Source organism: Helianthus annuus, chromosome 15, assembly GCF_002127325.2.
Source record: "Helianthus annuus cultivar XRQ/B chromosome 15, HanXRQr2.0-SUNRISE, whole genome shotgun sequence".
NCBI classification, from domain to species: Eukaryota; Viridiplantae; Streptophyta; class Magnoliopsida; order Asterales; family Asteraceae; genus Helianthus; species Helianthus annuus.
This window is the reverse complement of record NC_035447.2, coordinates 65,961,242-65,987,630: the sequence shown is the minus strand read 5'-3', so window position 1 is coordinate 65,987,630 and position 26,389 is coordinate 65,961,242. Positions and strand designations below refer to the sequence as shown.

General features: G+C 40.6%; 1 protein-coding gene across 1 annotated transcript; it reads right to left on the bottom strand.

The window, feature by feature from the left end:
* Positions 1 to 21,957: 21,957 nt before the first annotated feature.
* On the bottom strand, positions 21,958 to 22,759 carry LOC110913794. Its single transcript, XM_022158614.2, has 2 exons — positions 22,570 to 22,759; positions 21,958 to 22,485 (listed from the first exon to the last, which is right to left on the bottom strand). Exons 1-2 carry the CDS (start codon positions 22,588 to 22,590, stop codon positions 21,958 to 21,960), a joined length of 549 nt encoding a protein of 182 aa, XP_022014306.2. The 5' UTR covers positions 22,591 to 22,759.
* Positions 22,760 to 26,389: the final 3,630 nt, after the last annotated feature.

Below are 26,389 nucleotides of genomic sequence, written 5' to 3'. Positions count from 1 at the left end.
TTGGATAATTGCATTCCGCTCAGGGGCGAATTTCCTTCTCTTTTGTTGTATAGGCTTGAATGACCTGTCAATTCCAAGCTTGTGAGTAATAATGTCTTTAGATATACCTGTCATATCCTCATGCTTCCATGCAAACGTTGACATCCTGCATTTCAAAAAGTTAATTAATTGTTCTTCAATATCCTGAGGGATATTGGTTCCCAAGACCACCGAAATATCGGGATTATCCTGGTCTAGGATAATTTTCTTCACATCCTGCTCCGGATCCTCCACGATATCCTGGGCCTGCGTCTTTAATTGCTATGCTGCACTAGGTTTGGTTGAGGATTTCATCGAGGATGAGTAGCATTCTTTCGCCTCCTGCTGATCACTGTCGATCTTGACAACCCCCCAAGGGGTAGGGATCTTGATGCATTGATGATATGTTGATGGCACGGCCTTCATATCGTGGATCCATGGTCTTCCTAGGATGATGTTATAGCAGGATAGAGAGTCCATCACACAGAAACATTGCATCTTGTTGACTCCTTCGACATATACGGGCAGCTTTATCTCTCCCACTGTCTTTCTAGCTTCTCCACTTAAACCAACGAGCACAGTGGACTTTGAAGTGATATCCATCGGAGACACATTCATTCTCTTCAGAGTCTCCAGTTGTATTATGTTGACGGAGCTGCCATTATCAACCAGTATCCTGCGTACAAAATGGTTAGCCACATACAACGTTATTACCAGAACATCATGGTGAGGATCCTGGACAGTATCCCTGTCATCTGCATCAAAAGTGATGACTTTGTCAGTTGTGAGGGTAGTCATCCTGACAGGTTTGTCTCCCCTCTCGGCTTTAGCTTCCTTTGCATGTCTCTTTGCTGCCGAATACGAAGTTCCACAAATGTCGGATCCCCCTGAAATGAAGTTGATTATCTTGGCATCGGCGGGAGGTGATGCCGCTCGCTCAGGATCCTTCTCAGTATCCTGACCCTTATTCTTCTTTCTTCCTAAGAGATCTTTCAAATATCCCTTGCTCAGAAGATAGCTTATTTCTTTCCTCAGAGCAATGCAATCTTCGGTCATATGTCCAAAATCTTCGTGGAAAGCACACCATTTCGATTTGTCTTTCCAATCTGCTTTTTGTTGATTTTTTCTAGGCCATCTTGCCTTGTCTCCCAAACCCTGCATAGCATACATTAGTTCAGGTATATTAACAGAAAAACAATATTCAGATAATTCAGGATATTCTTCAGGATCCTCGTCTTCAACAGCATTTACTCTCTTGTTATCATTTCTGCTATATGGCTTAGAGCGATATGGCTTATATGAGGATTCCGATTTCCTGTTAGTCGACTCGTATGTTGAGGATGCATTCATCCTTTCTTGCATCTTTCTGTCATCCTCCAACCGAATATATCTTAGAGCCCTGTTCTGGGCTTCATCCAGGTTCCTGCATGGGTTCATTACAAGGTCTTGATAAAATTGAGAATCCTTTTGCAGTCCCATCTTGAAAGCTTGCACAGCTGTTGCTACATCAAGATGGGGAATGTCTAGTGATTCCCGGCTGAACTTGTTCACATAATCCCTAAGGGATTCCTGAGGCCCTTGTGTTATCCTGTAGAGATCACTTGTTAATTTTTCAAAACTTCTACTACAAGAAAACTGACTATTAAATAAATTTACTAAGTGAGCAAAAGATGTAATCGAATGTGGAGGAACATTCAGGAGCCATTTTAAAGCTGATCCTGTCAAGGTTGAACCAAAACCCTTGCACAAGCACGCTTCCTTGAGATCTGGAGGGATAGGGTTGATCTCCATCCTTTCCCTATACTGGGCAATATGCTCTTCAGGATCCGTGGTTCCGTCGTAAAGCTTCATGTTCGGAGTCTGAAATCTTTTTGGGATTTCAGCATCACATATAGGATGCGCGAACCGAGATATCCTGTGGCTATCCTGGGATACTTCAGGGATTGGCTGCACCACCCTAGGTACACTGGATATCATATCCTTTAATTTCTGAAGCTCCCTGGACAATTCTGACGTTACAGTTGTATCCTGCAAAGATCCAACACTGTTAGTGGTAATAGCATTATTATCATTTGATACGTTACCCGTTGGAGGATTTTGCCCATATCCTGAAGCATATCCTGAGCTCCTCATGGTTGATATCCTGACCGAGGAGGGTATTTCAGGAGTATGGTTCTGAGGAAGGTTGGGCACAATATTCCCCCTGTTATCCTCAGTATACACAGCTGAACTAAAGTTCAACGCTCTAGGGTGTAATGGAGTGACATTATCCTTAGCAGATCTGCTCGAGCCAGACTTCAGGAGTTGTATTTCCCTTAAAATCATTTGGTTCGTTTCCTGTTGCTGCCTCATTTGTTCCTGCACACTTCCAAACAAGGTTAGAATTTCATCGTTAGAAGCTAAAACAGGAGCAGATCCCTGGACACTCCGAGTAGGGATAACATCTTGAGATTGTGTAGAGGCTGGCATCCTTTGAGGAGGTGGTGGAAGCACCGGACCAACTGTTGCAGAAGTTGTAGCAGACACAGTAGAAGAGCTCATGTTTGATCTTGAGGCCATTGTAAACAATGTGGCAAAAAGTTTTGAAAACAAAAAACCGATTAGCTATTTCACAAAGATTTTTAGTAAAGAGAGCACCACTTGCCCCACGGTGGGCGCCAAATTGTTTTGGTCAAAAATTACCGAAGCAATTAAGTGATCAAATTAGTTAAGTGAGGTAGTGTGCTAAAAAATGTGTTGAAAATATGCCAGTTATCTTGTTTGGAAGAACAGTGTTCAGGATACGGCCCAGGATATTGAGCTGTGTCCACGATCAAACAATGAGCAAGAAAGTAAAGTAAATGACACGAGATGTACGAGGAAAGCCCTTGATCAATCTAGATCGCCGGCATAAAACCTCAGGAGCTGACAATCGCAGCTGCCTTGTTCTTCTTATTGCTTTAAACTTCAGGATACAGTGCAGGATATAGATCAGATCGCTAAGTGTTACAATGAATTTGTGTGAAAGTTGCGAGAGAGCAAGTGTCAGAGTGTAGCGAGTGTGGTTGTGATGTCCTAGTTGATCTGATATACCCACCTATTTATAGTAACGAATTACAAACAATAATCCCTACAAATATGGGCTACTCCGAATATTCCATTATGAACGTTATGGACCAAGTAATACGGCTTCAACGTCTTCCCTTGAACGACTTGGACCGAGTCTTCCGTGGAACAGGTCTTGTTAACGTTACTAGCTTCTAACCCACGTGCCTGCATATAATCCATTTGTAATCCCGAGGATACCATTCAGGATGTTACCAATATCCTGAACTAGCATCCCGGATGTAAACAGATACAACATAAACAAGATATATATCAAGATACTTTCCAGGATATGGGCTCAGAATTTCACCCATAACACTGGCGACTATCCAAACTTAGTGACATGATAATGCCAAAACCTTAGCTAACGTGAAAACGTTAGAAACTTAGGAACGGATGTATGGTACGTCTACCATTATACGTAGGATCCTAGGTATAGCCAGTACAATGGAATTATCAGCCCTTAAGCGAGTACTGGTCCCAAAGACTTGAACTATACAAGGATCATCGTGCGCTACAGGCGAAACTGGGGACAAGCCCAAGGATAACTGGGGACAAGCCCAAACAACTGGGGTTAAACCCAAGGATCTGAATTGCTTCTGAAGATTATCAACAATATGCTAAGGATACCTGGACTATCAAAACTCAAAATCTTGTGAGAGAAGGATAAAGGATACATGATCCTTATCCTTAAATAAGAAAATAAGAAAATAAGAAAATAAAATAGTTCAAGATTAGGATATTACCAGAGTAAGGATCATTGACACCTTAAGGATCCTTCAAGGATACCTCTAATGTAAGGATCAGATGTGCCAGGAGGATCCTGCTCACATGAAATATTTCTTCAAGTGGACAGCATTCCAGGCTCTTGGTAGCAAATCACCTTCCATGGTTAGCAATCTATATGCCCCTTTTCCTGCTTCAGCTTCAATCAAATAAGGGCCTTCCCATTTTGGTGCCAATTTTCCATCAGCAGGATTGGTGGTATTCTGGAATGCTTTTCTCAATACCATATCCCCAACTTGGAATTTCCTTATCCTGACATTTTTGTTGTAAGCACCAGCCATTCTTTGTTGGTAGCTAGCCATCCTTATCCTAGCCAAATCCCTGATTTCCTCAATAGTATCCAAGTCTTGAGCCAGGTTCTCGTCATTTTTCTCAGGATCACGGGTACTTGTTCTAGCAGTTGGAACCACCATTTCTGTTGGGATCACTGATTTTGCCCCAAATACCAAAGAGAATGGTGTTTGGCCAGTAGCATTCTTGGGGGTTGTCCTATCAGCCCAAAGCACATAAGGTAATTCTTCTGCCCATTTCCCTTTCTTGGATCCAAGTTTCTTCTTCAAATTGTTGATGATGATCTTGTTGGATGATTCTGCTTGACCATTAGCTTGTGGGTGGACTGGTGTTGATGTTATCATCTTAATCCCCCAGCTGTCACAAAAGTTAGTAGTTCTGCCCCCAATAAATTGGGAACCATTATCACATATAATTTCAGAAGGAATGCCAAATCTAGTTATAATATTTCTCTTAATAAAGGATATAACTTCCTTCTCTCTGACTTGGGTAAAAGCTTCAGCCTCTATCCACTTGGAGAAGTAATCAGTCATAGCAAGCATGAACACTTTTCCACCAGGTGCCTTTGGGAGCTTGCCAACTATATCCATCCCCCATCTCATAAATGTCCAAGAGGAGGATATAGGATGTAGAAATTCAGCCGGCTGATGAAGGATATTGTTGTGTCTTTGGCAAGGATCACACTTCTTAGCATACTCCACAGCATCCCTTTTCATAGTTGGCCAGTAGTATCCTGTCCTTAAGATCCTTGAGAACAATGCCCTGCCCCCAGTGTGGTTTCCACAATCTCCTTCATGGAAGTCTTTTAAAACTTCTTGAACTTCAGGATCCTCGATACATCTTAAATATGGTCCTGCAAGAGATCGCTTATACAACATATTATTTAAGATTGTGAATTGAGATACCTTAATTCTGAAAGCCCTAGGGTTTTCTCCCATAGGAATCTCTCCGTGTTGTAAGTATCTCATGATTGGTGAGATCCATGATCCTGAACAAGATTGAGTATCCTCACTAGGGATCATTGCAGAATCCTCTTCTATTTCCATGGCCACTTGATTTTCAATAGCAGGAGCCAGGATATGGATAATGGGGATACTTATATCCTCCGGGATCTTCAAAGATGATCCTAGGTTAGCCAATGCATCAGCTTCTGTATTTTCTTCCCTTGGTACCTGTGTCAAACTAAAGAAAACAAAGGAGAGTGCCAATTCTTTGACTATCTCTAAATATTTAGTTAGTTTTTCACCTTTAACAGCATAGGATCCATTAAAGTGATTAGTGATTAACAATGAATCCACGTATACCTCAAGATACCTGATCCCCATATGCTTAGCAATTTGTAAACCAGCAATCAAGGCTTCATATTCAGCCTCATTGTTAGTGGCTTGGAACTCACAAGCTATGGAGTGGGGTATTATGTCCCCCTGTGGCGATTTTAGTAGTATACCAAGCCCCGTGCCTTTGACATTTGAGGATCCATCAGTATGTAGTATCCAAGGATCCTTGGTCTCCTCCAGCTGCTGGACTTCCAATTCGGCTTCCTTTTGTAAATGACTACTGAAATCAGCCACAAAGTCTGCTAATGCTTGGGATTTGATGGCTGTTCTAGGCTCATATCTTATATCATAGGCACTAAGCTTTACTGCCCACTTAGCCATCCTTCCGGACATCTCTGGTTTCCTGAGGATATTCTTAATTGGAAAATTAGTTCTAACAACAATAACATGAGTTTCAAAATAATGTCTTAACTTAGTAGATGCCATAATTATTGCAAGAATAAGGTTTTCAAGGTGTGAATACCTGGATTCAGCATCAACTAAACTCTTACTTACATAATAGACAGGATATTGTGTACCTTCATGATCCTTAACAAGGACTGCACTTACTGCTTTTGAGGATACCGCAAGATATAAGGATAACACATCTCCTTTTTCTGGTTTTATCAACGCTGGAGCTGAGGATGGGTATTCTTTGAAGGCTTGTAAAGCACTCTCATGCTTCTCAGTCCACTCAAATTTCTTGTTCTTCCTTAGGATATCATAGAAATCTTTACACTTCTCTGAGGATTTGGATATAAATCTGTTTAAAGCTGCTATCCTGCCTGTTAGCCTTTGCACATCCTTAGCCTTGGCAGGAGATTTGATATTCACCAATGCTTTGATTTGTTCCGGGCTTGCTTCAATGCCCCTCTTGGTTACCATATATCCTAAGAATTTACCTGCTTTAACACCAAAGTGACATTTTGAAGGATTAAGCTTCATGTTATATCTGTCAAGGATATCAAATGCTTCCTCCAAGTCTCTTAGGTGATCCTCAGCTTTTATGGATTTCACCACCATATCATCTATGTACACTTCCATAGTCTGTCCAATCTGATCCTTGAACATCATATTCACCAGCCTTTGATATGTTGCACCTGCATTCCTTAATCCAAACGGCATAGCAATATAACAATATAAACCGGTTGGGGTCATAAAAGCCGTATCCTCTTGGTCAGATGGTTCCATCTGAATTTGTTGGAATCCAGATGAGGCATCCATAAAAGTTAACAGTTCATGACCCGCCGTTGCATCCACCATGGAGTCAATGTGGGGTAATGGGAAAGGATCCTTGGGACATGCCTTATTTAAATCAGTGAACTCGACACATACCCTCCACTTTCCATTTTTCTTTTGAACAACAACCACATTGGCCAGCCATCTTGGATACTTTACTTCTCTAATCATACCTGTTTTGGTCAAAAATCACACAAGGATAATGCAACCAAACTTTATGTAAATGGGGTATGATGCTTGGTTTATAGAAAAAGTAAAGGATCACTTTAGTAAGAAATATGCAAAGACACAATGATTTATACGAGGAAAAAGCCCTTGATCAGTGTATGATCTCCGGCATAAAAAACCTCGGGTGATGGCAACTACCTATCACCAACTTCAATATATCAAAATATGGTTACAACTTCGGATGATAATGAGCTGAGTACAAGGATCACTATCGTAATGTGTGTCTAAGCGTGTGAGAATTGTGTTGTGTGTTCTTCCAAATGAGGAAGAGAGTTATATATACAAGTGTAGGTGACCTATTTTAGGTAAAAAGACTAATAATCAGCTCATTACCCCTTTAGAAATAAAAGTAAATCTAGCCTAAATTATCGCCCTTAAATCATGCCAAGTTTCCATATCCTTCACAACGTCCATCTCCGATTAAGCACATGCCATAGTTGTGAAGACGTGTCCTTTAATTGTGATGCTAAGAGCGGATCCTGCTAGTCATTCCTGCAAAACAACATTGAATTCAACGAAAGCAACTGTTAGCATGAGGATCCTATGATGGTCCGTGATCCTGATCCTGTAACTCTGCTGAGGATCACTATCTGCCAAAGAAACAAGGATCACTAGTTAGGATCACATGTGAGGATCATGTATTGTGAAAATCCAGCCCTAACAATTGCCCCCAAAATATAAGGAGTTTATTGTAAATTAACGAGTTATATTTTGCTTTGATCTTATCTGCAACGAACAATTCGGATAACTAGCCGTTAATCTCGAACTAGCCGTTGCAACCTTTACGTCATTGAGGTGACATCCCTGCAAATCATGATTATAAATAGGAGATAGGGTTAGGATCAATCTTCATTTAAATTCAAGATATTCTCCCTTTATAATCTCTACCGAAGATTGATCAGGTATTCCCTTCTCTTTCTTCCCTCTCTTGCTCTGTTTTTCTGCTTTTATCCTGCCAAGAGTATGTTGCTCCGAAATTCCCCTCACAAGGATCGCAAGAAGATCAGTCCCTTGAAAAGCCAAGGGATCGTCAAGGACTCTCCCACGGAGAGGTGCTGCTTTACTGATGCTCATGTTGATAGGATCCGTCACTGTTTTCCGGCGGATACCGTCTTCAAGTCTTTTACTCCCACCGCTCTGAGTGATTTCGTTTCCGACGCCTGGGTGGCTTTTCCTGCAACTCCGTTTACCATAGGATATTCATATCCTTTTCCAGCCTTCACCCAATCCTTCTTTTCTCTGACCGGTATGTCCTATATCCAGGCCATGCCGATGATCTGGAGGGTTCTGTGTACCCTTGAGAGGATCATTGAGCAGGAGGGGATTGATTTAGGGATGCCGGAGCTGGCCGAGTTATATGATCTTACCACATTTGGTTCCTGTCGATACTTGTTGAAACGGAAAGCTGGAGAGGATCACCCTGTTTTTAAGGTCACAAAAAATGATACCAACTGGAAGCGACGATTCTTCTTTGTTAGGAGGGATACCATCCCTAACGGGGAGGATCTGCCCAAGGAGTGGGCTACTCATGGTAGGATAGAGGATCCTGGAAGGATCACCATCAGACTTGTCTCTTATGATGAGGATCACTAATGTCTTTTTTGTGTTTTTTCAGCTATATCCGTTACTCATCTCAAGTTAACTCCTGCTGCAAGAGAGAGAGTTTTAGCTTTCAAGAAGCTTGATCCTGAGACCAGAAGTTTTCAAGTCACCATCCAAGATTCACAAGAAGTATCCTCCGCATCTGCCACAATGTCAAGTAAGTATCCTTACCAAAAAGTAAGTTCTATGCAAAAATATTAAATTAGTTAGGAGACTTATCTTGTTTTGATTGTGTAGGTGCTGGGAAATCTGCTAAGTCCGCCAAGTCTGCCTCCTTGTTTGGGATTGATGATCTTGCCAACGTCAAGTCTTCGAGGAAGAAGACTCCTGCTGCCAGTCCCTCTGCTTCAGCCCCTAAATTATCCACTAGGGGTAAGGGAAAGAAGAGGAAGGCTCCGGAGGATCTTCAAGGATTTCCTCTGCTCCGCCAACAGTTTCTCGACTATGTCAATGAGGTAAGGATCATTGCCCCTGTTGGTTATCCTGATGGTTTTGAGAATCACCTGTGTCTGACGTCATATCCTGTTTTTCTTGCAGAGATTTACCGAAATAGAGACTTATGTTAATCACGTTGAAGATCAAGACCGCCAGATTGCCGACCTTCAACAGATGGGTGTGCTGAAGGATCTCAAGATAGCTGATCTTGAGAAGGAGCTCCGGGCTACCAAGGATAAAGCTGTCAAAGCACTGATCAGCTTTGACTACGAGAAGCGTGACATCACCCAGGATGCTAAGGTCTCTGCTGCGATAACCATGTACAAAATCCAGCTGCAGATGGCTGCGGAGGCTCAGGATCCTTCCTTTGACAAAGGCACATGGGATGTGGAAGGCTGGAAGGCAAGGCTGGGGGAATTGGAGGACGATGATGAAGCTGAGGATATCCCTATGCTTGAAGGTGGTGATACTGGCATGGATCAGGGTGGAGAAGCTGGTGGTGATGGAGCAGCAAAGGTGTGAGCTGCTGGATTGGGCGATGATGGATATTTCGAGACTAGGCCGGAGCCCAATTTTTTAAGTTTGGTAGTGGTTTTCATGGTTGTTGATGTTTGAAACAATTGATGGTCTGTACTTAAACAATAGCTTCTAGGGTTAAGGATCCTGGATCCTTTGAACAATAGGTAGGATCGCAAATGGTGGAGGGATCCTCTGTTTGGGGGATGAAGCCTTTGTGATCCTGCCGCCTTTAACTTCCTGCACCTGCTAAGACCGCATAGACAATGGACACCCTTTGCCAACCCATGTGGACGGGCCACGTTTTGCTGGTAGAAATGTGGGTTGGCAATTTTGACAACTTTTTGAAAGGGTTCAAGATCCTTTTGTTAATAATATAACTTTAATCTTTCTGGCTTATCTCGTGTTGTTATCCTTTATTTATCTTCTTATTTTCCAGTTTTTAGAAACATATTTGTTAGAGTAGCAAGGGTTGAGCAAACCATGTTTAATAAATTTAGGATATGATCCTAGATCAAATATCCTATCATTGAAAATTTTCAAGGATCATAGGCTTAGTTGTCAAAGTGTAAGGGTTGTTCAGTATAATCAGAATAGTCAAGGATCATACCTGAGGATCCAAGTTAGGATCCTAACCTTTAATCAAGATAACCATAAGTGAAATTTTAACGGATAACAAGGATTAAGGATCCTTATTTGTTTAACTTCGAGAACCTGAAAAATGGAACATAACTTGGGACTAAGCCAATGTAAAAGATAAATTAGTAGCTGGGGACATGCCCAAAGGATAACTGGGGATGATCCCAAAGGATCACTGGGGACAAGCCCAAAGGATAACTGGGGACAAGCCCAAAGGATAACTGGGGACAAGCCCAAAGGATCGTATGTAAACTGGAGTATGGCCCTTACTGGCGACTATCCAAACTTAGTGACATGAAAATGTCAAAACCTTAGCTAACGTGAAAACGTTAGAAACCTTATGAACGGATGTATGGTACGTCTACCATTATACGTAGGATCCTGGGTATAGCCAGTACGATGAGGTTGTCAGCCCCGGAAGTGGGTACTGGTCCCAAAGACGTGAACTATATCAGGATCATCGTGCGTTGCTGGCGGAAACTGGGGATAATCCCAAAGATAACTGGGGTTGAACCCAAGGATCTGTGGTGCTTTTGAAGATCTTTAACGATGTGCTGAAGATACCTGAACTATCATAACTCAAATGGTTCGTGAGAAGAGGATGAAGGATACAGGATCCTTATCCTTTGGTAAAAAGTAAGGAAATGTAATAGTTTTAAGATAAGGATATTACCAGAGTAAGGACCACTGACATCACCGGGATCCTTCGAGGATACTTCAATGTAAGGATCACATGCTTGAAGGATCATGTTCACATAAAGTATCTCTTTAAGTGAACAGCATTCCAGGCTCTTGGTAACAAGTTTCCTTCCATGGTTAGCAATCTGTATACCCCCTTTCCTGCTTCAGCTTCAATCAAGTAAGGGCCTTCCCACTTTGGTGCTAACTTCCCGTTAGCAGGATTAATAGTGTTTTGGAATGCTTTTCTCAACACCATATCTCCGACTTGAAACTTCCTTATCCTAACATTTTTGTTGTAAGCACCAGCCATTCTTTGTTGGTAGCTTGCCATCCTTATCCTAGCCAGATCCCTGATTTCCTCAATAGTATCCAAGTCCTGAGCCAGGATTGTAGCATTCTCTTCAGGATCACGAGCACTCGTTCTAGCAGTTGGGATCACCATCTCTGTTGGGATCACTGCTTCTGCCCCAAATACTAAAGAAAAAGGTGTTTGACCAGTGGCATTCTTGGGAGTTGTCCTGTCAGCCCATAGCACATAAGGTAACTCCTCTGCCCATTTTCCCTTCTTGGATCCTAGCTTCTTCTTCAGATTGTTGTTGATGATCTTGTTGGATGATTCTGCTTGGCCATTGGCTTGCGGATGAACTGGTGTTGAAGTTATCATCTTAATTCCCCAACTGTCACAAAAGTTAGTGGTTCTACTTCCAATGAATTGGGAACCATTATCACATACAATTTCAGAGGGGATGCCAAATCTTGTTATAATGTTTCTTTTGATAAAGGATATAACTTCTTTTTCTCTGACTTGAGCAAAAGCTTCAGCTTCTATCCACTTAGAGAAGTAGTCAGTCATGGCAAGCATAAATACTTTTCCACCAGGTGCTTTAGGGAGCTTGCCAACTATATCCATTCCCCAACTCATGAATGGCCAAGAGGATGGTATGGGGTGTAGCAATTCAGCTAGTTGATGAAGGATATTGCTGTGTCTTTGACAAGGATCACATTTCCTAGCATATTCTACAGCATCCCTTTTCATGGTTGGCCAGTAGTATCCTGTTCTAAGGATCCTTGAGAACAATGCCCTGCCCCCAGTGTGGTTTCCACAATCTCCTTCATGGAAGTCTCTCAACACTTCTTCAATTTCAGGATCCTCAATACATCTTAAATATGGTCCTGCAAGGGATCGTTTATATAGCACATTATTTAAGATTGTAAATTGAGATACCTTAATCCTGAAAGCTCTAGGATTTTCTCCCATCGGAATCTCCCCGTATTGCAAGTATCTCATGATTGGTGAGATCCATGATCCTGCATAAGATTGAGCTTCTTCACTAGGGATTACTGCAGTATCCTCTTCTATTTCCATGGCCACTTGATTTTCAATAGCAGGAGCCAGGATATGGATGATAGGGATACTTATATCTTCTGGAATTTTTAAGGATGATCCTAAGTTGGCCAATGCATCAGCTTTCGTGTTATCCTCCCTTGGTACCTGTGTTAAGCTGAAAGAAACAAAAGAGAGTGCCAATTCTTTGACTATCTCTAAATATTTGGTTAGTTTTTCACCTTTAACAGTATAGGATCCATTAAAGTGATTGGTGATCAATAATGAGTCTACATATACTTTAAGATATTTCACCCCCATATCCTTAGCAATTTGCAAGCCAGCAATTAAGGCTTCATATTCAGCCTCATTGTTAGTTGCTTGGAACTCACAGGCTATGGAGTGGGGTATTATGTCCCCCTGTGGCGATTTTAGTAGTATCCCGAGCCATGTGCCCTTGACATTTGAGGATCCATCGGTGTGTAGTATCCAAGGACCCTTGGTTTCATCCAGCTGCTGGACTTCCAATTCTGCTTCTTTTTGTAGATCACTACTGAAATCAGCCACAAAGTCAGCTAATGCTTGGGATTTAATGGCTGTTCTTGGCTCATATCTTATATCATGGGCACTAAGCTTTACTGCCCACTTAGCCATTCTTCCTGACATCTCTGGTTTCCTGAGGACATTCTTAATTGGAAAGTTAGTTCTAACAACAATAGTATGGGTTTCAAAATAATGCCTTAACTTCGTTGATGCCATGATTAATGCAAGAATAAGTTTTTCGAGGTGTGAGTACCTGGATTCGGCATCAAGTAAACTCTTACTTACATAGTAGATAGGATATTGTGTACCTTCATGATCCTTAACAAGGACAGCACTTACAGCGGTTGAGGATACCGCCAAATATAAGGATAACACATCTCCTTTTTCAGGCTTTGTTAATGCTGGTGCTGAGGACATATATTCTTTAAGGGCTTGTAAAGCATTCTCATGTTTCTCAGTCCATTCAAACTTCTTGTTCTTCCTTAGGATATCGTAAAATTCTTTACATTTTTCTGAGGATTTAGATATGAACCTGTTCAGAGCTGCTATCCTGCCTGTTAGCCTTTGCACATCCTTAGCATTGGCAGGGGACTTGATGTTCACTAGTGCTTTAATTTGCTCCGGACTTGCTTCAATGCCTCTCTGAGTTACCATATATCCTAGGAATTTTCCTGCCTTAACACCAAAGTGGCATTTTGAAGGATTAAGCTTCATGTTATATTTATCAAGGATATCAAATGCTTCTCCCAAATCCCTTAGGTGATCCTCAGCTTTCTTTGATTTGACTACCATATCATCTATGTATACTTCCATAGTTTGTCCAATTTGATCTTTGAACATCATATTCACCAGCCTTTGATATGTTGCACTTGCATTTCTTAATCCAAAAGGCATGGCAATATAACAATACAAACCTGTTGGGGTCATAAAGGCTGTATCCTCTTGGTCAGATGGTTCCATCTGAATTTGTTGGAATCCAGATGATGCATCCATAAAGGTCAACAGTTCATGCCCCGTTGTTGCATCCACCATGGAGTCAATGTGGGGTAATGGGAAAGGATCCTTGGGACATGCCTTATTCAGATCAGTGAAATCGACACATACCCTCCACTTTCCGTTTTTCTTTTGGACAACGACCACATTGGCTAACCATTTTGGATACTTTACCTCTCTGATCATACCTGCTCGAAGTAGTCTCTCTATTTCTTCTTGGATAATGGCATTCCTTTCTGGTGCAAACTTCCTCCTTTTTTGATGGATTGGTTTGATAGACCTGTCAATGCCAAGTTTGTGAGTAATAATATCCTTAGATATACCTGTCATATCTTCATGTTTCCAAGCAAAGGTAGATTTTCTTCTTTTGAGGAAGGATATTAAGTCTTCTTTCATCTTGCCAAGGATCCCTGATCCGATATAGATTTTTGATTCAGGATCACTAGGATCCAAGAGGATTTCGTCCACATCTTGTTCCCTTGCCTCCAAGACATTCCTCGGAGGATACTGTAATTGCTATTGCTCCCTTGGCTTCGAGGTTGGCTTCATGGATGAGGTATAACAATCCTTAGCCTCCTGCTGATCACTGTCGATCTTGATTATTCCCCATGGGCTAGGGAGCTTCACACATTGATGGTAGGTGGATGGGACTGCTTTCATATCATGTATCCAAGGCCTGCCAAGGATAACATTGCAACAAGATAGACAGTCAATAACACAAAATTTCTGGTAATTATGTAATCCTTCCACGTAGATTGGGAGTTTGATGTCCCCCAGAGTTTTCTTCGTTTCTCCACTGAATCCTACAAGCACGGAGGATCTTGGTGTGATGTCTGATTCTGGAATACCCATTTTCTTCAGAACATCAAGCTGGATAATGTTCACTGAGCTTCCTCCATCGATAAGGATCCTGCGGACAAAATGGTTAGAGATAAAGAGAGTAATAACCAAACTATCATGATGAGGATCCTGAATGTTAATGCGATCATCCTCATCAAACGTTATTATCTTCCCCTCTGAGACACTTGATGTTCTAATAGGTCTTTCTCCATTATCCATTTTTGACTCCTTTGCATGCCTTTTGGCCGCCGAGAAGGATGTACCACAGATGTCTGATCCTCCGGAAATAAAGTTGATCACTTGTGCATTTGCCGGAGGTGCTGGAGCCTTTTCAGGGATCCTTTCAGGATCCTGAGTCCTTTGCTTTTTTCTTCCCGACAATTCTTTTAGGTGCCCCTTGCTTAACAGATATCCAATCTCTTTTCTTAAAGCTATGCATTCTTCAGTCAGATGCCCGAAATCCTCATGGTATGCACACCATTTTGACTTGTCTTTAGTCCCGGATGGTTTATCATTCTTCCTGGGCCACCTAGCTTTTTCACCTAGATTCTGCATTGCAAGGATTAGTTCATGATTATCAACGGAGAAACAATATTCTGAGATTGGAGGATAATCTTCATCATCCTCTTCTTGGTCAACAGCATGCACATTCTGGTTCTCATTTCTATGGTAGGATTTGAATTTGTTGTTCTTGAAGGAGGATCCTTGCTTCTCCTGTTTTGAGGATCCTACTTGTCTCTCCTGGATCCTCTTGTCATCCTCTAGCCGGATGAACCTGAGTGCCCGAGTTCTTACTTCATCTAGATTCCTGCATGGTGTCATAACAAGATCATCATAGAATAGTGAATCTTTAAGCAGTCCCATTTTGAAGGCTTCAACAGCCGTAGCCATATCCAAGTTGGGAATGTCCAAGGATTCTTTACTAAATTTAGTTATATAATCCCTTAATGATTCATTATGACCTTGAGTTACCCTATATAAATCACTGGTTAATCTTTCAAATTTTCTACTACAAGAGAATTGGTTATTGAATAAATTAACTAAATTAGCAAATGAAGTAATAGAGTAAGGGGGAAGACTTAGCAGCCACTTAAGTGCTGATCCAGTAAGAGTGGATCCAAATCCTTTACATAGGCATGCTTCCTTCAACTTTTCTGGGATAGGATTGATCTCCATCCTCTCCCTGTATTGTGCTATGTGCTCCTCTGGATCCGTTGTACCATCATACAGCTTCATAGTAGGGATATGGAACCTTTTGGGTACCTCTGCATCACAAATTGGTGGTGCAAAGCGAGATACCTTGTGGCTTCCATCTGCAATCTCTGGGATAGGCTTGACTACCCCTGGAACACTTGAGATCATATCTTTTAGCTTCTGCAATTCCCTGGCCATAGCATGATTGATACCTGTATCCTGCATGAATCCATGGTTAGTGGTATGATAATTATTTAAAGTGTTACCTCCCATTGGGTTCAAGTTAGTGAATCCATATTGCTGGGATTCTGGAATAACGGAGGGACCAGTGGAAGCAATGGTCTGCATTGGAATGAAGTCCCCTTGATGGACATCTAGACTTCCTGTTTGCAAACTTTTTAGGGATCCTGGCATCTGGGAGGATCCTGGTATCTGGAAGGATCCTGGAACGAAGGAGGATCCTTGACCCTGGGATGATCCTGGAACAAAGTAGGATCCTTGAAACTGCTGTGCTCCCGGATAGGCTCCCGAATTCATGAAGGATCCCGTATGCTGGGGATAGGATCCTGCCGGCTGAAAGTGTGAGTCTGATGCCTGAGTCATTGCTGTTGATCCGAGGTGCAATCCTCTTGATTCTCCCATAATTTGCACGTCTGGAATTTCCGATGGCTGAGAAGTGATCATTGGAGTATCAAAGCTCAAGGATTTGGGCATCAGTGGGGAATGATCCTCTGCCGTTTTCTTTTGTCTTTTGAGATCTCCAATTTCCCTGAGGATCCTTTCATTAGTTTCATCCTGCCGCTGCATGCGATCCTTCATCTGCAAAATCAAAGTTAATACGTCACTAGTACTGGGAGTATAAGAATTCATAGCAGGAGAAGATGGAGGCTTAGAGTTAGTAGGAGTTGGTCTCTTCTCAGCATTCTTCTGGGATCCTGCCGGTGGAGGAGGCAGAGTGTTCTGAGACGAGGTGACTGCAGACATCGCCGTGGACATGTTTTTCAATGATGAAGCCATGTAATTCTTTGAAATGATTTCGAACAAAAGGTTTTCTTATGAATGAAGCACCAATTGCCCCACGGTGGGCGCCAAACTGTTTTGGTCAAAAATCACACAAGGATAATGCAACCAAACTTTATGTAAATGGGGTATGATGCTTGGTTTATAGAAAAAGTAAAGGATCACTTTAGTAAGAAATATGCAAAGACACAATGATTTATACGAGGAAAAAGCCCTTGATCAGTGTATGATCTCCGGCATAAAAAACCTCGGGTGATGGCAACTACCGATCACCAACTTCAATATATCAAAATATGGTTACAACTTCGGATGATAATGAGCTGAGTACAAGGATCACTATCGTAATGTGTGTCTAAGCGTGTGAGAATTGTGTTGTGTGTTCTTCCAAATGAGGAAGAGAGTTATATATACAAGTGTAGGTGACCTATTTTAGGTAAAAAGACTAATAATCAGCTCATTACCCCTTTAGAAATAAAAGTAAATCTAGCCTAAATTATCGCCCTTAAATCATGCCAAGTTTCCATATCCTTCACAACGTCCATCTCCGATTAAGCACATGCCATAGTTGTGAAGACGTGTCCTTTAATTGTGATGCTAAGAGCGGATCCTGCTAGTCATTCCTGCAAAACAACATTGAATTCAACGAAAGCAACTGTTAGCATGAGGATCCTATGATGGTCCGTGATCCTGATCCTGTAACTCTGCTGAGGATCACTATCTGCCAAAGAAACAAGGATCACTGGTTAGGATCACATGTGAGGATCATGTATTGTGAAAATCCAGCCCTAACAATACCTGCTCGTAGCAATCTCTCTACCTCTTCATGGATAATGGCATTTCTTTCTGGTGCAAACTTCCTCCTTTTTTGATGGATTGGTTTGAATGACCTGTCAATGCCAAGTTTATGAGTGATAACATCTTTAGATATACCTGTCATATCCTCATGTTTCCATGCAAAGGTAGACTTTCTTCTTTTGAGGAAGGATACAAGGTCTTCTTTCATCTTGCCAAGGATCCCTGATCCGATATAGATTTTGGATTCAGGATCATCAGGATCCATGAGGATTTCGACCACATCCTGCTCTCTTGCCTCCAATACATCCCTTGGAGGATACTTTAATTGCTATTGCTCCCTTGATTTCGAGGCTGGTTTCATTGATGAAGTATAACAATCCTTACCCTCCTGCTGATCACTATCGATCTTGACTATTCCCCAAGGGCTAGGGAGCTTCACACATTGATGGTAGGTGGATGGGACTTCCTTCATATCGTGTATCCAGGGCCTGCCATGGATAACATTACAACAAGATAAACAGTCAATAACACAAAATTTTTGATAATTATGTAATCCTTCCACATAAATTGGGAGTTTGATGTCCCCCAGGGTTCTCTTAGTTTCGCCACTAAATCCCACAAGCACGGAGGATCTTGGTGTGATTTCTGATTCAGGGATACCCATTTTCTTCAGAACATCTAGCTGGATAATGTTTACTGAGCTTCCTCCGTCAATAAGGATCCTGCGGACAAAATGGTTAGAAATAAAAAGAGTAATAACTAAACTATCATGATGAGGATCCTGGATGTCAACGCGATCATCCTCATCAAAGGTTATGACTTTTCCTTCTGAGACACTCGATGTTCGAATAGGTCTTTCTCCATTATCCATTTTAGCTTCCTTTGCATGCCTTTTAGCTGCTGAGAAGGATGTACCACAGATGTCTGATCCTCCAGAAATAAAGTTTATCACTTGTGCATCTGCCGGAGGGGCTGGAGCTTTTTCAGGGATCCTTTCAGGATCCTGAGTCCTTGGCTTTTTTCTTCCCAGCAACTCTTTGAAATGCCCCTTGCTCAGCAGATATCCAATTTCCTTTCTCAATGTGATGCATTCCTCTGTTAAATGCCCAAAATCCTCATGGTATGCACACCACTTTGATTTGTCTTTAATTGCGGCCGGTTTGTCATTTTTTCTAGGCCATCTGGCTTTTTCTCCTAGATTCTGCATTGCAAGGATTAGTTCATGGTTATCAACGGAAAAACAATATTCAGAAATTGGAGGATGATCCTCATCATCATCTTCTTGGTCAACAGCATGCACGTTCTGGTTGCCAGTTCTGTTATAAGATTTGAATTTGTTGTTCTTGAACGAGGATCCTTGCTTTTCTTGTTTTGAGGATCCTGCTAGTCTCTCCTGGATCCTCTTGTCATCCTCTAGCCGGATGAACCTGAGTGCCCGAGTCCTTACTTCATCTAGGTTCCTGCATGGTGTCATAACAAGATCATCATAGAACAATGAATCCCTAAGCAATCCCATTTTGAAGGCCTCAACAGCCGTGGCTATATCCAAGTTGGGAATGTCCAAGGATTCTTTACTAAATTTGGTTATATAATCCCTTAATGATTCATTATGACCCTGAGTTATCCTATATAAATCACTAGTTAATCGTTCAAATTTTCTACTACAAGAAAATTGATTATTGAATAAGTTAACTAGATTAGGAAATGAAGTAATAGAGTAAGGGGGAAGACTTAGCAGCCATTTGAGAGCTGATCCAGTAAGAGTGGATCCAAATCCCTTGCATAGGCATGCTTCCTTTAACCTTTCTGGAATCGGATTGATATCCATCCTCTCCCTGTATTGTGCTATGTGTTCCTCAGGATCCGTTGAACCATCATACAGCTTCATAGTTGGAATATGGAATCTTTTGGGTATCTCAGCATCACAAATTGGTGGTGCAAAACGAGATATCTTATGGCTTCCATCTGCAATCTCCGGGATAGGTTTGACCACCCCTGGAACACTTGATATCATATCCTTCAGTTTTTGCAGCTCTTTGGCCATAACATGGTTGATACCTGCATCCTGCATGAATCCATGGTTAGTGGTAAGAGAATTATTAAAAGTGTTACCTCCCATTGGGTTCAAGTTAGGAACACTGGATGTGAATCCATATTGCTGGGACTCTGGGATGATGGAGGGACCAGTGGAAGCAATGGTCTGCATTGGAATGAAATCTCCCTGATGAACATCTGAACTTCCTGTTTGCAAACTCTTCAAGGATCCTGGCATCTGGAAGGATCCCTGAAACTGGGATGATCCTGGAACAAAGGAGGATCCTTGAACCTGGGATGATCCTGGAACAAAGGAGGATCCTTGAACCTGCTGTGCTCCTGAGTAGGCTCCTGAATTCATGAAGGATCCCATATGCTGAGGATAGGATCCTGCTGGCTGGAAATATGAACCTGATGCCTGAGTCACTATTGCTGAACCGAAGTGCACTCCTCTTGGTCCACCCACATGTTGAATATCTGGAACCTCTGATGGCTGAGAAGTAATCACCGGAGTATCAAAATTCAAAGATTCGGGCACTAGTGGAGAATGATCTTCTGCCGCTTTCTTTTGTTTCTTGAGATCTCCGATTTCTTTGAGGATCCTGTCATTGGTCTTGTCCTGTTGCTGTATATGATCTCTCATTTGCAAAATCAAAGTAAATATGTCACTAGTAGTGGGAGTATAGGAAGCAGAAGAAGTTGGAGGTTTAGAGAAAATAGGAGTTGGTTTCTTCTCAGCATTTTTCTGAGATCCAGCTGGTGGTGGAGGCAAAGGTGGAATGCCCTGAGATGAATTGACCGCAGACATCGCAGTAGAGGTATTCTTCACCGATGAAGCCATGTATTCGTATGCAACGATCCGGAATGATCACCAACAGAAAACTTTCTTATGAATGAAGCACCAATTGCCCCACGGTGGGCGCCAAACTGTTTTGGTCAAAAATCACACAAGGATAATGCAACCAAACTCTCTGTAACGGGGAATGATGCTTGAAATGATGAATAAAGATAAGGATCACTTAAATGTAAATTGCACAAGTGACACAAAGATTTATACGAGGAAAAAGCCCTTGATCAATGAATGATCTCCGGCATAAAAAACCTCGGGTGATGGAAACTACCGATCACCAAGCTCAAATATAATAAATAATGTTTACAACTTCGGACAGTAACGAGCTAGGTACAAGGATCACTATGGTGTAGTATGCTAGAGCGTGTAAGAAATGTGTCGTCCCCTCCAAATGCTCGAGAGTGCAGTTTATATAAGTGTGTGCGGTTGAATTTAGGCAAGTCACCTAACTACTAGCTCGTTACCCCTTTTAGAAATAGAAGTAAATTTAGCCTAACAAATTATCCGTAATTTGTGCTAAGTTTCCATATTCTCCACAACGTCCATTTCCGGTTATGCATGTGCGAAATTAGCGTGGAAGATTCCTTAATGACGTTGCCAAGACCAGGTCCAACTTGTAATTCCTGCAAAACAACATGAAATTCAAAGAGAACAATCGTTAGTATGAGGATCCTTAGGATGATCCATGATCCTGATCCTGAAGCTCTTCTGAGGATCACTATATGCCACAGAAACAAGGATCACTGTTAGGATATCATGTAAGGATCACAGGTCATTAAAAATCCTGCCCTAACACTTGGGTTTTGCCCTTGGGACGTAAAAAAAATTGCCTATACAATGGAAACTGACATTCAGAAGATTTCTAAAGTATTTGAAGGCATTGTACACAGGGGACATTCCTACCAAGGTGGTGATGTAAAGCTAAAAGGATCAGGCTCAGAACTAATGCACTAAGTACCTTGCACAGGGGACGCCTTTGTTGGAAGAGTTGCAAAGGGATTGAAGTTTGGTAATAGGTTTATACCCTATTTCTGGTATGATCTTTCCTTTGTAAACATCGTCTAAGTTTTTAGCAACATTATGATAAGTATCCTGATATATTCTTAAAGTCCTTTTCAGAATATTTGATTAAGGTGTTTGAAGTTAGTATTAGTTTGGAACTTTAAATATTATCAAAACTTGGTTTTGAAAAAATAGACTGTTTTTCACTTTCTAAAGAAATTTTTACGAAGTTGAAGGAATGTTGGGAAGTTCTATCTAATAAAAGGTTTTTAGAGTATATCGCTGAGCACACTGATCAGGATATTTTATAAGATAACAGTATGAAATTTTTTGCAAAGCTAAGATTTATACTTAGAAATATAAAAAGATGAAATTATTCTTGAAGCAATCAATACTGGTTGATAACCGAAGGTTTCATCCTGAAACCCAGGACCCATCCACCTTCGGCGATCAAATTGTTTAGATACAGAAATATAAATTGTTCATAAAAACATAAAATTGTTCGAATAATTCAAAGGAAATAAGCTCTAGGGGGTAGTGCCTTCTTGGTCCATAGTGCTTTCAGCAACATCCGTCTTGGGATCCGCCTCAGTATCCTTCTCAGCATCGGTTGCTTTTTCGACTGTTTTGGAAGGTTCATCGACAGTTGATTTGGAAGAGGTGCCGCCAAGGTTCTTTAGCTTGGTCTCCCAAGCACCAACATCCCAAGAAGGGCAGTCTAAACCTAATGTTTTGGCTTCATGAGCCATCTTCAACCTGGCTTGGAGGAGAGAAATGACGACGGAACTTTTGAGGCTTTCCCGGTAGCTGACCATATCCCGTTCATACTGCACATGGGCGGCTTCCAGATCGGCCTGGGCTTGAAGAGTAGCTTTGTTGAGAGCAACTTGGTGTTCTTGGGTCATAGCTTTGTATTTCTCCTCGTAATGACGAGATTTGGCGGCCGCAATCATACCTTGGTCGGAGATTGTGATTTCTGCTTCCTTTAGTTTAGATTCAAGTGTCTTGTTGAGCTTGCAGGATTCTTGATATAAGTTAACCAAGCGCTCAAGACCCTACAAAGGTAAGACGATAGGTATTAATATTGATAAATCTTTGATAATAATGTAAATTGCAGGATATGATATGAGAATACTGACCTGGTTAAGAAAAGAAGTCATAAACCCGCTAGCTTCAATGAACCCGTGCTTCTCGTAAGGAAATGTGTCAGAAATGACAGGGGAATCAGGTTCTTTCCTTTTGCGGGAACTTGAACTCCGGGGTTTGGTAGCCGGTGAGGGTTTAGGAATGATGATGGCTTTGGAGATGCTGGGTTTGGATGTAGCTGTGGTCTTGGGGCTAGGTTCTTTCTTGACCTAGATCTGGTCAGAATAGCTGTCCAATTCGTCAAGATCAAAGACTTCAGGGATCTTAGCTGGTGCTGCATAAAGGGAAAAGTTTTAATCTTTATCTTATCATTATACTGTTGCGACTAATTATTTTGAAAGAAATTCTTACCAGACATCTCGGATGATGAGTATTGGCTGGAACTCGGGACGTGTGTGGTGAAAGTCCTGTCTATTGCAGGTAACCGGTAAACAGTATTGATTCTCTCTTCTGACTCAGCGGTAGGGGGAGCAACTTCCTTGAAGTTCACTGCATAAAGATCAAAAAGAAGAGTATTAATAGAAGATAACAATCAAATGGTCTATGAGGATATTTATGATCCTACCGGTGGTTAACCACTCCACCGGAAGGCTGGCACCCTCAGCAATGGAGTCTCGTTTGACAAAGAAAAATTTGCGCTGCCATCCGTCTTCGTTTTTGGTGGCCTTGAGAATCAAGGGTTTGCTGGATGTCGAGAAGAGCAAGAATCGGCTAGAGCCGTGGGATCGGAGGCGATAAGCAATAGGCAAATCCTCGATGCGAAGGTCGGAACAATGGAGATTTTTTATTTGGTTAAGTACAATTAGTACTCTCCAAACCATGGGCATGGTTTGGGCAAAAGAGATGTCGGTGGTTCGAAAGAATTGCATCATGAATTCAGGAAAAGGGTATCGAAGACCTAATGAAAAGGGATATGCTGGAAAACAAACCCATTCAGTGGAAGAAACATCCGATCAATCCGATCGAATGGTCTGAAGACCGTATTATCAGGAAAAGCGCCGGAAGCTCTTAAAGCTGCAATGTCTGCGTTGTCAAAAGCACAGATCTCCTTTTCGGGATTTTTAAGGAGATTCTGCTGGGTGAAGGTCTCGGCATCCATTGCAAGTAAGGTGAAGTAAATTGACAGGAAGAAAATCAGAAATGGAGAAATTACCTGAGGGTTCTGTTGAAGATATCTACTTTTCAAACAAGAAAAGAGAAGATATAGGGGCATTGTGGATCTCCATTGAGTAAAAAACGCGTTGGAAGTTACGATGTGATCTTGACCGTCGCTTCGTTTTAAATGCCTTGAGTTATGGGATAAGATTTTTGAAATATATCCGTTGGATTGGTATACCAACCGATATATTTGGGGATAATTGTTATGGCTCATTTTCTAAGCATACATATCCTGACCAATATCCTGCCTTTGTTTGTTTATTTGTGACCAGGATGCTGGAAGAGGATATTGCTAACATCTTGGGCGATATCCTGAGGTTTATTAATTAACCACGTGCAGGTTAAAGGCTGAGACTTGCTAACGGTCAAGAGGACTTCTTCTCCTCAGGACTCTGATGAGTTTGTTGAAGGAGAGACGTTGAGCCCGAAAGACCAGGTCTACAACGTTCGATGAAGGAATATTCGGTGGATCCCGGAAGTTTAGGATAGTTTGTTATTTTATCTTTACTATAAATAGATAGGGGCGGATCAGTTTAAGGCACACAATCTCCACTAACACTCTCGCATACTTTCACTTTCTAGCTCATTGCAAACAACACACTTGTATTCAAATTTCGTTGTAACACTTAGTCGATCCGCACCACATCCTGCACTGTATCATGATATTTGAAGCAATAGAAGAACAAGGCAGCTGCGATTGTCAGCTCCCGAGGTTTTATGCCAGCGATCTAGATTGATCAAGGGCTTTCCTCGTACATCTCGTGTCATTTACTTTACTTTTTTGCTCATTGTTTGATCACAGATACGACTCTATATCCTGAGCCGTATCCTGAAACTGTTTTTGAAAATAACTCAATTAACATATTTTTGAACACATTCTCTTAGCACACTACCTCACTTAACTAATTTGACTTAATTGCTTCGGTAATTTTTGACCAAAACAATTTGTACCAGGGGGAGATTGTTGGGATTGAACCCTACCAAAGGAACAGTTGATAAAGCCAAAACTGGATCAGATCAGTGGATTCACAATAAGCAGTTGTTTGCATCAGTCTTTCCCCTTGAATGTGGCCTAACATCTGATATCCTCTAACTACTGCCCTTCTACAACAACTGATGATCATAAGAAACTCAGATCCTAACAATGTTTGAATGCAAATGTTATTTCATTTACAAAAGATTAATAAATTGTATATTTTTGTATCTTTTATACTCTAAACTTTAAGTATTTACCGACTGACTTATTTATTTATTTTATTTATATGTCTATATAAATATAACTATATTCATCATTTATATTTGTTACGCATGGTTTTCTAAGAAACGACTCGTGTTTGCACACGGGTCTTACCGCTAGTACTATATAATAAAAGAAACCAATAAAGGGACACATGTCATTCATTGGAGCCATATATTTTTTAGTTTTCTCATCTTTATCTCCTACTTAATTATAATAATATTAATTAAAATATAATTATAAAATAAAATTTAATATAAATTTAAACAATTCGTATAGAAGATAATATAGTATTTTGAAATATGTATTAGATTTCAAAATTATTTATCTTGAAATTAACAAAAGACGTACACTAAATATAAACTAATATAATGTAAAGAGTTAAATGTCATTTTAGTCCCTATGGTTTGTGTCATTTTGTCAGTTTAGTCCAAATGTTTTATAATACACAATGTTTATAAAGATATAACAAGATATAACTTTTTATAATATAGTTTTTTTAAATATTTATTAGATTTCAAAATTATTTATCTTGAAATTAACAAAAGACGTACACTAAATATAAATTAATATAATGTAAAGAGTTAAATGTCATTTTAGTACCTATGGTTTGGGCCATTTTATCAGTTTAATCCAAAGGTTTTATAATACATAGGGCTTATAAAGATATAACAAGATATAATTTTTTATTGATTGGTATATAACATGTGCTCAACCCATACAATATATGAGGTTCTTAAAAATGTAACTTTTTTCATTATTTAATATATAAAATTAAATTTACTTAACTCATACAATACACGGGGTTCTTAAATATATAACTTTTTTATTATTTAATATATAAAATTACATTTATTCAACCCATGTAATAAACGAGATTTTTAAAGATATATTGTTTTATTATTTGATATATAAAATTATAGTTATTCAACCCGTGTAATAAACGAGGTTTTTAAAGATATATTTTTTTTATTATTTGGTATATAAAATTATATTTATTCAACCCGTGTATTACACGGGGGTTCTAACCTAATTATATATTAAAGAAAAGCAACTCCCACCCAGAATCCCAATTGCAAGTTTAACACAAAAACCCGTTTATAGATTCAAAACACCACATAGACATGGTCTTGGAATTAATGAATTTGATTAGTTATCAAGGATAGTTTTTAAGATTCACCATACAACTTAATAACTCGTTTGATTGTATCAATTACCCACCAATTTACCAATCCGCTAACAACGCAAGAAAGTTGCCAATACGCTTAATAAACGACAAGTAATTCAAATACAAGAAACGTTTACCAAGAATTCAACACAAGTGGTCAAGCTTTACCGGTTAAAAAGAATCCGCAAACAAAGTTTAATGAAAAACAAAGTAATTGTTCATCCGGGCAGAAGCCACAAGCAAAAAGATA

Bases quoted from the DNA above. Each gene is read 5' to 3' on its own strand.
- LOC110913794 (XM_022158614.2), bottom strand. From the start codon at position 22,590: ATGACTTCTTTTCTTAACCAG. The intron at 22,486-22,569 runs GTCAGTATTCTC...TTACCTTTGTAG, and splicing joins TGACTTCTTTTCTTAACCAG to GGTCTTGAGCGCTTGGTTAA.